This window comes from Ovis aries, chromosome 1, assembly GCF_016772045.2.
Source record: "Ovis aries strain OAR_USU_Benz2616 breed Rambouillet chromosome 1, ARS-UI_Ramb_v3.0, whole genome shotgun sequence".
In the NCBI taxonomy this organism is placed as follows: Eukaryota; Metazoa; Chordata; class Mammalia; order Artiodactyla; family Bovidae; genus Ovis; species Ovis aries.
The window spans coordinates 113626927-113640814 of record NC_056054.1 but is presented as its reverse complement, the minus strand read 5'-3'; the positions used below and the strand labels follow the sequence as shown (position 1 = coordinate 113640814).

Genomic DNA, 13888 nt, shown 5'->3' with positions numbered 1-13888 from the left:
TCCTATCTGGTAGACAATAGGCAAGTCAGGTGTGGTGGGTGGAATGACGGGCCTCCAAAGGTGTCCGTATCCCAATGCCTGGAACCTGTGACTGTGCTATGCTACATGGCAAAAGGACTTTGAAGAAGTCATTTAAGAACTGTGAGATGGGACGATTATCCTGAATTCTCCATTTAGACCCAATGTCATCAAAAGGATCTTTATAAGAAGGAGGTAAGAGGGTCACAGTCAAAGAAGGGGACATGGTGATGGAAGGAGAGTTTAGAGTGCGAGGCCACAAGCCAAGCAGTACAGGTGGCCTTGAGAAGCTGAAAGAGACAAGGAACAGAGTCTTTCCTGGACCCTCCATAAGGAACACAGCCCTGCTGACGCAATTTTATTTTAGTCCCATAAGACTCACTTCTGACCTCTAGAACTGTAAGATAATAAGCTTGCCTTGTTTTAAACCAGTCAGACAGCGTTGATTTGTTTCAGTAGCACAGTAAACTAGTACAGAAAATAACAGAAACTGAAGGTTTCTTACGAGTACGACAAACAAGGGAACAGACCACGGTCTTTATGTGTCAAGGGTCTCAACCTTGGGGAACATGCCAAATCCTGAAAAAGGAAACAAGCAAAAAGCAGGTGCAAAAGGGAGACGCAGACGTAAAGAGCAGACTTCGGACTCAGTGGGAGAAGAGGGTGGGATGACTTGAGAGAACAGCACTAAAACCTACACATCGCCGTACATAAAGTGAGAGCCAGTGGGGGTTTGACGTGTGACACCGGGCACCCACAGTCGGTGGTCTGCGGCAGCCTGGAGGGATGGGGTGGGGAGGGAGGTGGCAGGGTGTCCAGGGAGGGAGGGGACACATGCATGCCCACGGCTGATTCATGTTGATGTATGGCGAGAACCATCACAATACCATAATTATCCTCCAATTTAAAAAAAAAAAAAAACAACTGCTGCTACCCACAGCTGCAGTTCATTCCAACTCAGTTTGACAGTCAAAGTGTCCCCAAATCCATCCCAACTCCCAATTAATCAATGGAAATTCCTAGAAGCCGTCCAGAGAAAACAAGGAACCAAAAAATGTGCAGTGAATTTCTACTGGCCTCACACTGCAGTGGAAAGCATACTGGGCTAGGCATCAGAAGATCTGGGTCTTCCTCCTGTGTGACCTTGGGCCTCTGTAAAATCTGATGGACAAACTGATAAACTGCAATTACAGTCACATCAAACAATGAATGGTGTGTTATGATTCTGTGTATTTGAAGTACACAATAGACTGAGTTTAATCAAGTACATTTTATTGAGGAAAACATTTAAGTTACTCATTCATTCACAAAACACCACTGTGTTCTAATGGTCAGGCATTAAGCCAGGAAGCCGAGGTTCAAAGACAGTACAGTGTGATGTGGCCACTCCCCTCAGGAGATGCAAGTCCTCCCTGAGCCACAGTAGCCTCATCTCTGGGGTCATTTGGCTGCAGTATCTACTGACCATTGATTCCAACCCTCAGTAACCCAGGGCCCTTCCTGTCTCCCCCAAGTTGGGTAACACCTCCCAGTTACACACTTGCTTAGCCTCTGACCCTTTTACTAATAATACATTCATGTGTCTAGTTTGCCCACTGCTGAATAGCAGCACCCAACAGAATACTGAATCATCAGCACAGCATGTGCCTGTGCCAAGGGTCCCCTTTCTTCCTGCCTCCCTGTCCCATCTTTCTGCCTTTCATCGAACAGCAGTAACAAGATTATTCCCTTCTCCAGGAAGACGGATCTTCCTGACCCAGGTCTCCTGCACTGCACGCAGATGTTTCACCATCTGAGCCACCAGGGAAGCCCCAAATGATATAACATATGCGAAAGAAGGTTAAAAGTTGTAAGTGTACAAGGTACAAATACACACGAATAATCGCTATTAGCCACAGAGCAAGAGGAAGCGCTGACCACCCCCCCCTCCACCCCCAGCCGGGCAGGGCTGGCTCTCCTGCCCCTTACTTCTTCCTCCACCGTCTCCCAGGTCCTAGGCCCTCACCTGTGTGGTCTCCACTCCAAGTGGGCCCCACACATGAGAACCGGGAGCACACCACGCTGGTCACCAGAGCCTGGCCAACAGCTGTGCATCCAAGCAGAGGGGCCCTGGGTGACCAGGGCAGGGCCTGGCAGGGCCAGAAGTGGCTCTGCCTGGAATGTTAGAGAAGCAGAAGGTGAAGGTGCTCGATTCAGGGGAGGCCTTCTGAGAAATGCTGATGAATTCATCCATTTATGTGCTAACTCACACCATGCCGCCTGTGCGAAGGCTGCATTTACAACCATTCACAACCCCAGATCTTGCCCTCAGAAAAACAGTACAAGGAACTCCCACACTCTGGCATAGGGTAGTTCAGCCAGGGGGTCCCTGTGACAGCAAGCAGCCTGGCAATCCATTATGAAACCACGCTCTGCTCCCCGAAACCACCCATAAACACTCCAAGTGCTTAATGGCCCCCATCCCAACAAATCCTTACTGGAAAAAAGAAAATTCATCTATTTTAAAAGCCAGTATCCAATCAGATACACATGTTGCTGCTAAGTTGCTTCAGTCATGTCCGACTCTGTGCGACCCCATAGATGGCAGCCCACCAGGCTCCCCTGTCCCTGGGATTCTCCAGGCAAGAACACTGGAGTGGGTTGCCATTTCCTTCTCCAACACATGAAAGTGAAAAGTGAAAGTGAATTCGCTCAGTCATGTCCGACTCTTAACGACCCCATGGTTTACAGCCCACCAGGTTCCTCCGTCCATGAGATTTTTCAGGCAAGCGTACTGGAGTGGGGTGCCATTGCCTTCTCCGGATACACATGTTACTGAGGAAAAAAAGAATTATACTGCGGGGGTCAAAAATGATGCAACCATTATGGAACACAGTACAGAGAAGCCTCAGAAAGTTTTAAAAAAGAATTACCATATAACCCAGTAATCCCACTTCTGAATATACATCAGAGGAATTCAAAACAGGATCTCAAAGAAAAATTTGCATATTCAAGTTCACTGAAGCATTATTCACACTAGCCACTACAGCCAAAAGTCAGAAGAAGCCCAAGCATACAATGGATAAACGGATAAAGAAAATGTGCTATACACGTTCAACTGTATACACCCCTGGTAGCTCAGTCAGTAAAGAATCAGCCTGTAGTGCAAGAGATCTGAGTTTAATCCCTGGTTTCAGAAGATCCCCTGGAGAAGGAAATGGCAACCCACTCCAGCATCCTTGCCTGGAATATCCCATGGACAGAGGAGCCTGGCAGGTTGCAGTCCATGGGGTCGCAAAGAGTTGGGCACAACTGAATACTGTGCAGCCAAAAAAGGAAGGAAATGTCATGTGCTACAACACGGATGAACATTATGAACATTATTCCAGGTAAAATAAGCCAGGCCAGATGGTAAATACAGTGTGATTCCATATATATGAGGTATCTGAACAGTCAGATTATACGCACAGAAAATATAAAGGTGGTGGCCAAGGGCTGTGGGAAGAGGCAGGGAGAATCAGTGTTTAATGGGTACAGAGTCTCAGTTTCACAAAAATTTCAGAGTGACCTGTTACACAGTGTAAATATACTTAACACTATTGAATTATACACTTTTAAATGGTTAACATGTCATGTGTTTTTAATCTCCATTAAAAAAAAATCTTTGCAAGCACATGAAAAAGAAAAAGATGCCGAGGACAGATAACATAAATTTTAAAAGAAAAGCTATATGGAGAGAGTACCTTGAGAAACGGAGAAAAAGGAAAAGCATCAGCCAAATCAACGGTCCACCTAATCAGCTTGGAGTCGGTGCTGCAGGTGTGACCCGGGGGCAGGAACAGGACTCCAAATGCCGCAGAAGTCCCAGCTCGGAAGGCGAGTCTGGTCCCCTCAGGACAAGCCCTTCACTGAGTGCTTCCCTGTCTGGGAAATGCAGACAATCTGCATTGCTTCATCCACTGTCCTGTCCGGAAGACTGGCATCTAAAGGGCCTGGCATGGCACAACTCATTTCACAGACGTAAGGCTCCAAGGTCCTTAGAGTAACTGCTTTCCTCTGAGGACGAGCCGCTGCTTGGGACCAAGCTGGAGGCCTGCACCTGTGAGTCCACAAGAGCACCCAGGAACCAAACTCTGCAGCGTCCTGCCCAACGTTAGCCTGGCACCATTCAACAGAAAAGAACAAAGTCAGGAACAGTCCTGAACATGGAAATCACATGCTCTGGTTCTTGACAAGTGTAATTACAGCCAAAACAGCTTCTAAAAGGGAGGAAAGAAAAGAAAATAGTACCCCGGACCTAGCGGTGAATTGGGGGGTTCACGGTAAAACACACACCCAGAGTTCTCATTGGTGGCCAGACTAAACAAGTGACCGGACAGCCAGACCAAACAGCTTTCTGGCCAATTAATTCCTCCCTCTAATTTAATGAGCTGCTCATTAAGTACTGGAAGCAGGTCATAGGGAAGAGAGCTGCTGGCACATGGCCTGCTGGGCTGACAGGTGCTGAGGGAGAGGAGACAGGGGCCACACTCCAGCCCCAAGGGCTCCAGATCCCGTGCACGGCCAGCGCCACCAGCCACTACGGCCCACCTCTGCTTCGAGATGCTGTTTGCCGGTACCTCCGTTCCTTCTACAAAGTTGGATTCCTGCCACTGACTCCCTCACTGCCGAAGTTCCAAGTCCCGGCCTTTCAGTTCTCCAGCGGGAGTCATCACCCAAACCAGGGAGCAGCGCAGTTCTGGGCGTGGATGCCCATCAAACTACTGACACCAACTTGATCTAGAATCAATTATTTAATGCCCCAGACTTCCATGTCCTCATCTACAAAATATAAAAACAATACTCTCACTTCATCTAGAGTAGCTACAAATAATAAATAACATTATTTCCATATTACAAGGCCTAGTAAAGCACCTGTCACACAGTAAGTGCTGTATAGTAGCTACTATTCTGATAGCTACTATTATTATTAATTACTCTAATAATGATAGTAATAGTAGAAACAACATAGTCACTGTGTCCTAGTCGAGTATGAAGAAAAAAGGGACTCTTGCGGTTGAAACCCCAAGGTCACAACTGTGGTGAGAGCAATAACCCATCCACAAAAGGATGACACCCCAGATACACCCAGCCAGGCCTCAGCGGTCTCTGCCTGAGTGGGAAGGTGAAGAAGAGAAGAGGTCTGGGAATACTGACTGCCAAGCCTGAAGTCAAAGGCATGTTCTCATGAAAGCAAGTGGAGAGCTGCATGCAGGCTGCACGCCCACCACTTCAAGACCTCTGTGACTCTCTGAGCCTCAGTTTAATCCAGATAATGAAGGTAACATGATCCCATTTGACAGTTTGTTGTGAACATTAAATGAATTCATATGAAAGTGACTCATTCCTGCGTCCAAGAAAAACAGTATTGATGTATTTAAAAATACTTTCAACAAATTCAACTTAACAATAAAAAATGCTAAAGAACTGGGAGGGTCAAAGCAGTGAACAGCCTAAAATAAGTAGGCTAATGAACTGCTTAGAGAAAACACAATGAATTGAGGTTTCTGTTGTTCAGATGAACTAACTAAAAGAAACTGACAAAAAGCAAAATGAGGCTCCCAACATCTATATGTTTTCCACTGAAGTGAGTAGATTCTTCTAGAAGACAAAGAGCTCAAACCAGGCTGCATTCAGGATGACCAATCCAGCCACCTCCAATACCAATTCTCTCCAAAAAATCATTCCAATTCATTTGCCCAATCCCAGATACCCCCTCAAACTGCACAAATCTAATCTCTTCTGTTTCACGACAGAGTACACGGGGAAATTCCTTCACAGTGGTCAGAAGACAAATTATTCCATCTCTGATCCGTGTACCACAGACTCTGGTCCTAAAGCAATAGATTGGAAAGTTGACCAAACTCTTTTAGAATATCTGAAATAGCAGAAGAGAATGCACACACATGTCCAGAGCCTAAAGCAACTGACCAAGGAAATTCTGTTGAAATCCCACATTTGTTCTTAAAAATTTACATAAATTTTCTTTATGCACCACAAAAATGCTTTACTTTTTAAGAAGTGCTTTGAGCCAAGTATCAGCTAATTACTAAACCTTTTCACTAAAAGCTGAATAAGTTCACCAGTCTCCCTCTCACTCCCTGGCAGAATCCACATCCTCAGGGGTAACATGCATCTCAGTTTGAGAAGCGGTAGTTCACAAGACAGAGAGGGTGATAGCCCTCCAGCCATCGTATGTCCATTTTAACCTTGGCCTTTAAGCAACATCAACCACCTAACTCAGAATAGCTCCCCTGGACAGTATAGGTGTCTTGCACAGAGTGCAGCCATCCATTCTGGCACCCTGAGCACTTTCTAAAAGGGCAAGCAGGTAGGATGCCTGGGTTCCAGGCCCACACAGCCCCATCTCCAGCCACTCACCCGGATCCGGCGCATGGCAGCCACAATCTCCACTCTGCTGTTGGGCCTCGGTACGTCCAGACTTCCAACGTACTGTGGGGAGAGAAGCAAACACTCTCTGAGAAGAGGGATGGCAAGAGTCCCTAATCACCGAAAATTAGGGCTGGAAGGATTTCTAGAGGTCATCAAGTTCATCTTCCCATTCTACACATAAGGAAATTAAGTGCCAAAAGGATGTTTCCTGACTTCTTCTAACTTTATAGAAAGCGAAACGAGAAACTGCTTCCTTTTCTCATCTTGTTTTTAATCAGAGAGGCAGGCAAGGACTGTGTTTTAAACAAGCGGGCTTCTGAAACAGAAAGGGTTGGGTATGAAGACTCTCCCACCACCTTTGTGGCAAGCTAGTTTGCCTTTGTCTCAGTTTCATCATCTGTAAAATGGGATTTCAGTAAAGATAAAGTGGGATAAGGTATAATCTCTTACAGAAATCTGGTCTTCATGCATTAAAGCAATCTAAAGGAATAAAGAAGAATAATATCTACTTATTTTTTAATTAATGAAACTTCACTGAGTTTGCCCTGGATGTTACAGAGACCTCAGACATTTGAGTAATTTCCTGAATAGAGAAAAGGAATGGACTAGTTATGCATTTAAAAATCTAACCTGATTAAACCAAATGACATACAGGTTGTTTAATATCGTATATAATTTTTTGCTACACATGGCTCAAATAATGCAGATATATGCAGAGTACTGTCAATGGTTTCAAGTACATCTCTCTTTTGTATATTAATGGACAGACAAATTCATAGACATGCCGAGGAATTTCTGTTATGTGAAAAGGTTAATACTACTCACATTGTTCTGCAACTTGATTTTTTAACTTTAAAGATAACTTGGATATCTTTCTCCACCAATGGATACAAGTCTATCCATTACTTATGACCACTCCGCTACTGGTGGACACTTCCCCAGGGCACTCTTAGAAAACTGCTTCCACAAACCCCCTTATCTGCACACTGCTGAGCTCATCCAGGTAGCCCTTCAGGCTAGATTCCTACAAGTGGGACTACTGGATCAAAATTATAGATAATTTCTAGATATCATTACTCAGTAGGATGAAACAAGAGAAGAGGACAGCCCCACCCTATTCCATACTGACCCACTGGGATTTGCCTTTTCCTTTTTAAAAGCACATATAAAACAGCCCAGAGGATATCCCAGAAATTAATAGCCCCAAGATAATTTAAAAGTCTATGCAACCAAGGACCACATAAATAGAAGCGCAGGACAATCATCTGCAAGAAACATACTTCCTGTGGTTACAAGAACAGAAGGTTCTTCCTAAAATTTGGAGCGAGGCTGGTCCCAGTGAAAAGGGTTTTGAAAACTAAATACTGGGAAAGGATTTCCCCTCGTATTGATCCACAGTGTGTGGTAATACACTGGAGACAGTGATTCCCTGCCCCCGTAGGAAATCTGGGCCCCACATGGACGGCCTCACCATCGCAGGTAAACAAAGGCCCCTCGACCTGAGGATCTAAGTGTACTGCCAGCTTCAACCATGGCTGGCATAGCTCCCCTCTGAGCTCTGCGACTCCATGGTTTGCCAGCATGTCAGTGACCCACACAGCCAGGAATGACATGAGGCCAGGTTTGTGACGGCCCAAGATCAAAGCCACCCCCCCGCAGCTGGGGGCAGTCTCCACACTCCCCCTCCCGAGCGCTGCATGCCTGGCGGCTCCTGCCCTGAACTCTGAACAGTCAGGAACTGGCAATCAGTCTGAACGCAGATGCCGAAATGGATCCCTGCCCCCTCCTTTCTAAGAAAGGGGCAGCACTGAGAACCCCAAACCAGTCGGGGGTACAGAGAGAGGAGAAGCGGCTTTCTAGCTCTGGACGAGGTTTCCTAACCAGGGAGTAGCATTCTGCACATGAAGGCGCTGACATGAGGACACCCAACATAGTCACGCTATCCATGCCTCCTTCACGCCATTAGGCAGCGGGTACGTGTGCATGGACTCACCACACACCTTCACACACATCAGTGCACACATGCTCACACACATGTGGCACGTGCATACACATGACTCACCACACATATGCATCTCACACAGCCCACACGAGCATGCACACAGTCATCCCACACTCACTAACACCTCCCACTTGCAGTCACACCACACGCTCATCTTCCTTCTCACCCATCTGAAGAAAATCACAAATCTGCCTTTCTGAGAGAGAGTATGGAGCAGACACCCATCTCTACCAGAGCTAGACCTTATGGTTATTCGAGATTAAAAGGAGACATGAAGCAGGGATCAAAAACTAAACATCCACACTAATGACGAACCAAAAAGCAGAGCAACAATTTCAGGGAAGCAGAGGAGGGGTCAAAAATCAGAGGGTACAATGAGTAATTACCGCCATTATGTACATGTATAACTCCATAACAAAACAGTATCTCCATACCTAACCATTACCACCACCACCACAAATAATCTCAGTCCACTCTGAGGCTCCATTTTGGGCAAAATACAAGACAGTCTTAGACCAGACAGATCAGGAAGCTCACACAACCACGTAAGTTTAAATATATCAGGGCCTGCTTCCTTTTCACTACCATTTAGAAAAGAAAAAACAAAAACCTAGAAGGAAGATGCAAATTGTACTATGTCATCAACATACAAGATTTATGAGCCAGTTTTATCTGTGGCTTCATCTTCCAGATAAGGAGGAGTTAAGTGCAAATAAAGTTAACCAAAGGACTTCAAATATTCTTTGTAAGTTCCAGAGGAACCTCAGCCTTGGTGCTAGGTTAATACCTCAGGAAGTTGTTTTTTTTTGGGGGGGTGGGGGGTGCTTTTTCTTCATTTACTTGCTTCCACCTTGTTTTCTAGAGATTAATTTCTGAAGACTGTGATGAACTGAACTGTAGTGTTTCCTGGTGAATCACACTAAAAGCAGCAAGACACAACAGCTTAACACAGTCACGAATATTATTACCACCCACTGACTTGTGAGACTTTCTGCCCTTATCCTCCTCAAGGAACAGCCCTTTATTTAAAAGGTTTCTGTCAAGTGTTTTTGGAGATCAGGAAAAAGCTTATGTATGAATCAAAAATAAACACATCAAATTATCGGCTTGTAATGATTCTGGAGAAACTGGTATCCTCAGACTTGGCCTCTGACAAACTGGATAAGATACAAAGAAATAACTGCATAAAATGTACAAAGAGGGAACTATGGATACATACAAACTATGTCTATTAGTTAATAATAATTATCAATACTGGCTTATCAATTGTACCAAATGTACACACTAATGCAAGACAGTAATAACGGGAGACTAAGCAGGGGGGTTGAAGGGGTGTATGGGAACTCTCCTTGCTACCCAATTTGTCTGTATCTTAAAACCACTCAAAAAAACTATGTCTAGTAGTTGAAATGCAAAAGTAGGAAGTCAAGAAACACCTGGAGTAACAGGCAGATTTGGCCTTGGAGTACGGACTGAAGCAGCGCAAATGCTAATAGAGTTTTGCCAAGAGAACACACTGGTCATAGCAAACACCCTCTTCCAACACAAGAGAAGACTCTACACATGGATATCACCATAGTCAACACCAAAATGAGACTGATTATATTCTTTGCAGCCAAACATGGAGAAGCTCTATACAGTCCACAAAAACAAGACCAGGAGCTGACTGTGGCTCAGATCATGAACTCCTTATAGCCAAATTCAGACTTAAATTGAAGAAAGTAGGAAAAACCACTAGACCATTCAGGTATGACCTAAATCAAATCCCTTATGATTATACAGTGGAAGTGAGAAATAGATTTAAGGGCCTAGATCTGATAGATAGAGGACCTGATGAACTATGGATGAAGGTTCGTGACATTGTACAGGAGACAAGGATCAAGACCATCCCCATGGAAAAGAAATGTAAAAAAGCAAAATGGCTGTCTGGGGAGGCCTTACAAATAGCTGTGAAAAGAAGAGAAGTGAAAAGCAAAGGAGAAAAAGAAAGATATAAGCATCTCAATGCAGAGTTCCAAAGAATAGCAAGAAGAGATAAGAAAGCCTTCCTCAGCAATCAATGCAAAGAAACAGAGGAAACCAGCAGAATGGGGAAGACTAGAGATCTCTTCAAGAAAATTAGAGATACCAAGGAAACATTTCATGCAAAGATGGGCTCGATAAAGGACAGAAATGGTATGGACCTAACAGAAGCAGAAGATACTAAGAAGAGGTGGCAAGAATACACAGAAGAACTGTACAAAAAAGATCTTCACGACCAAGATAATCACGATGGTGTGATCCCTCACCTAGAGCCAAATATCCTGGAATGTGAAGTCAAGTGGGCCTTAGAAAGCATCACTAGAAACAAAGGTAGTGGAGGTGATGGAATTCCAGTGGAGCTATTTCAAATTCTGAAAGATGATGCTGTGAAAGTACTGCACTCAATATGCCAGCAAATTTGGAAAACTCAGCAGTGGCCACAGGACTGGAAAAGGTCAGAGTTCATTCCAATCCCAAAGAAAGGCAATGCCAAAGAATGCTCAAACTACTGCACAATTGCACTCATCTCACACGCTAGTAAAGGAATGCTCAAAATTCTCCAAGCCAGGCTTCAGCAATACATGAATTGTGAACTTCCTGATGTTCAAGCTGGGTTTAGAAAAGGCAGAGGAACCAGAGATCAAATTGCCAACATTCGCTAGATCATGGAAAAAGCAAGAGAGTTCCAGAAAATATTTATTTCTGCTTTATTGACTATACCAAAGCCTTTGACTGTGTGGATCACAATAAACTGCAGAAAATTCTGAGAGAGATGGGAATACCAGACCACCTGACCTGCCTCTTGAGAAACCTGTATGCAGATCAGGAAGCAACAGTTAGAACTGGACATGGAACAACAGACTGGTTCCAAATAGGAAGAGGAGGATGTCAAGGCTGTATATTGTCACCCTGCTTATTTAACTTATATGCAGAGTACATCATGAGAAACACTGGGCTGGAAGAAGCACAAGCTGGAATCAAGATTGCTGGGAGAAATATCAATAACCTCAGATATGCAGATGACACCACCCTTATGGCAGAAAGTGAAGAGGAACTAAAAGCTTCTTGATGAAAGTGAAAGAGGAGAGTGAAAAAGTTGGCTTAAAGCTGAACATTCAGAAAACAAAGATCATGGCATCTGGTCCCATCACTTCATGGGAATTAGATGGGGAAACAGTGGAAAAAGTGTCAGACTTTATTTTGGCGGGGGGGCTCCAAAATCACTGCAGATGGTGATTGCAGCCATGAAATTAAAAGACGCTTACTCCTTGAAAGGAAAGTTATGACCAACCTAGATAGCATATTCAATAGCAGAGAAATTACTTTGCCAAAAAAGGTCCGTCTAGTCAAGGCTATGGTTTTCCTGTGGTCATGTATGGATGTGAGAGTTGGACTGTGAAGAAAGCTGAGCACCCAAGAATTGATGCTTTTGAACTGTGGTGTTGGAGAAGACTCTTGAGTTCCTTGGACTGCAAGGAGATCCAACCAGTCCACTCTGAAGATCAGCCCTGGGATTTCTTTGGAAGGAATGATGCTAAAGCTGAAATTCCAGTACTTTGGCCACCTCATGCGAAGAGTTGACTCATTGGAAAAGACTCTGATGCTGGGAGGGATTGGGGGCAGGAGGAGAAGGGGACGAAAGAGGATGAGATGGCTGGATGGCATCACCGACTCGATGAACATGAGTTTGAGTGAACTCTGGGAGTTGGTGACGGACAGGGAGGCCTGGCATGCTGCGATTCATGGGGTCGCAAAGAGTCGGACACGACTGAGCAACTGAACTGACTGATTAGTTGAAATAATAAAAATAACTTTGAAGGCACTGGAGAGAGACCAAAGGCAGGCAGAGATTGGTGGGGAATCAACCCTTGAAAGTAGGGAACCACACTAGATAAGACCTGGTTGGTGCAGTTTTGCCCAACAGCACAATCCCACAAGGGCAACACTGACTGCCTGGAGCTTAGGCTAAAATGCTCACACAGAGGGCCTGGGAAGTTGGTCATCAGAAATGTGAACAACCAGAGAGCCTGAAAGAGAGCAGAAATTGCTGACAGAAAAGGAGCCCCAATCATGTATAAATGCTACTTGGGTCTTGGATGCCCCCCCCTCCCACCAGCTTCACAGGAGGAAAGCAGGCTCCAAGGAGGCTGGCAGAAGGTGGCAGTTGCTCACCTCATGTAATCATCTAAGTCACTCAGTCATGTACGACTCTGTGACCCCATGGACTGTAGCCCACCAGGCTCCTCTGTCGATGGAATTCTCCATTCCAGAATGGAAGGATATTGGAGTGAGTCGCCATTCTCTTCTCCAGGGGGTCTTCCCACCCAGGGACTGAACCCAGGTCTCCTGCATTGCAGGCAGATTCTTTATCATCTGAGCCACCAATCTGCTTGTACTGCTCACGTCAGCAGAGGCAAATTTAGGATTTACGACCTGTTGTGTTAAATGTCCTTAAGAACAAAAACCTACACTCTTCAGAAGAAGACAGAAGAATCTTACGTCAGTGCAGGCAAGACTACAGAGAAAGACCACAGTGCCACATTCTCCTGGGGTAAAAGGACAGGGCCCCCACAAATGGGCACAATGTAATGGTCCCTGGATCTCTGCATTCCCAACTCACATCTTCTTTCTGAAAACCACTCAGTGCTACAGCCTCAGCTCCCAGCACAACGGTGTGAGGTTCAGGAGGCTGCACCTCCTATAAGAGAGATTGACAGTGAGGCCTAAAGCAGTTGGCAGATGGTAGACAAGCCTCCAGCCCCTACCCCCAGCTCCTGGCCCCCAGCCCAGGACTCTCTCCGCTGTCGGCTTTCTTATTAACTCTCTTCCTTCAGGTCCCAAACCTGGCCAGGTTCGAACTCCAACACTGTGCCTACCTTCTTATACCCTTCAAGTCTCCTGGCCACACTGTGTCCTCTCTCTGAGAATACACTTAAGCAGTAGGAAATCCGGTGCATGCTAAGTGGCTTCAGCTGTGCCTGACTCTTTGTGACCCCATGGACTATAGCCCTCCAGGCTCCTCTGTCCACAGAGATTCTCCAGGCAAGAATACGAGAGAGGGTTGTCATGACCTCCTCCAGGGGATCATCCTGACCCAGGGATCAAACCCGCATCTCCTATGTCTCCTGCACTGGCTAGCTCTTTACCACTAGCACCACATGGGAAACCCGGTATTCTGCTTGCATCTAGAAATCAGCAGCTGTGATGGCCCATCTGAGTTAATCCCTTAACCAACCCTCTATCCATTGCTAAAAACTTGGAATCATAGGAGCATATGATTCCAAATCCAAAGGAACCTTAGGAACCATGTCCAAAGTTATGTCACAAAAGGAAGATTAAGAAAGAACATATGAAAAGCATTTAGCACTGCTGGGTATCCTGCCAATGCTTAGTAAATATTCACCATTATGACTTCATCTAAAGTTACATTTTTTC

General features: G+C 45.2%; 1 protein-coding gene across 2 annotated transcripts in view; it reads right to left on the bottom strand.

The window, feature by feature from the left end:
* C1H1orf226 (chromosome 1 C1orf226 homolog) overlaps positions 1-13888 on the bottom strand; it is a 359016-nt gene that overhangs the window by 260783 nt on the left and 84345 nt on the right. For both annotated transcript variants that reach the window (XM_012185108.5, XM_004002706.6), the window contains exon 2: positions 6418-6489. In XM_012185108.5, the coding sequence (XP_012040498.1) occupies positions 6418-6489 (72 nt within the window). The remainder of the gene's footprint in view (positions 1-6417; positions 6490-13888) is intronic.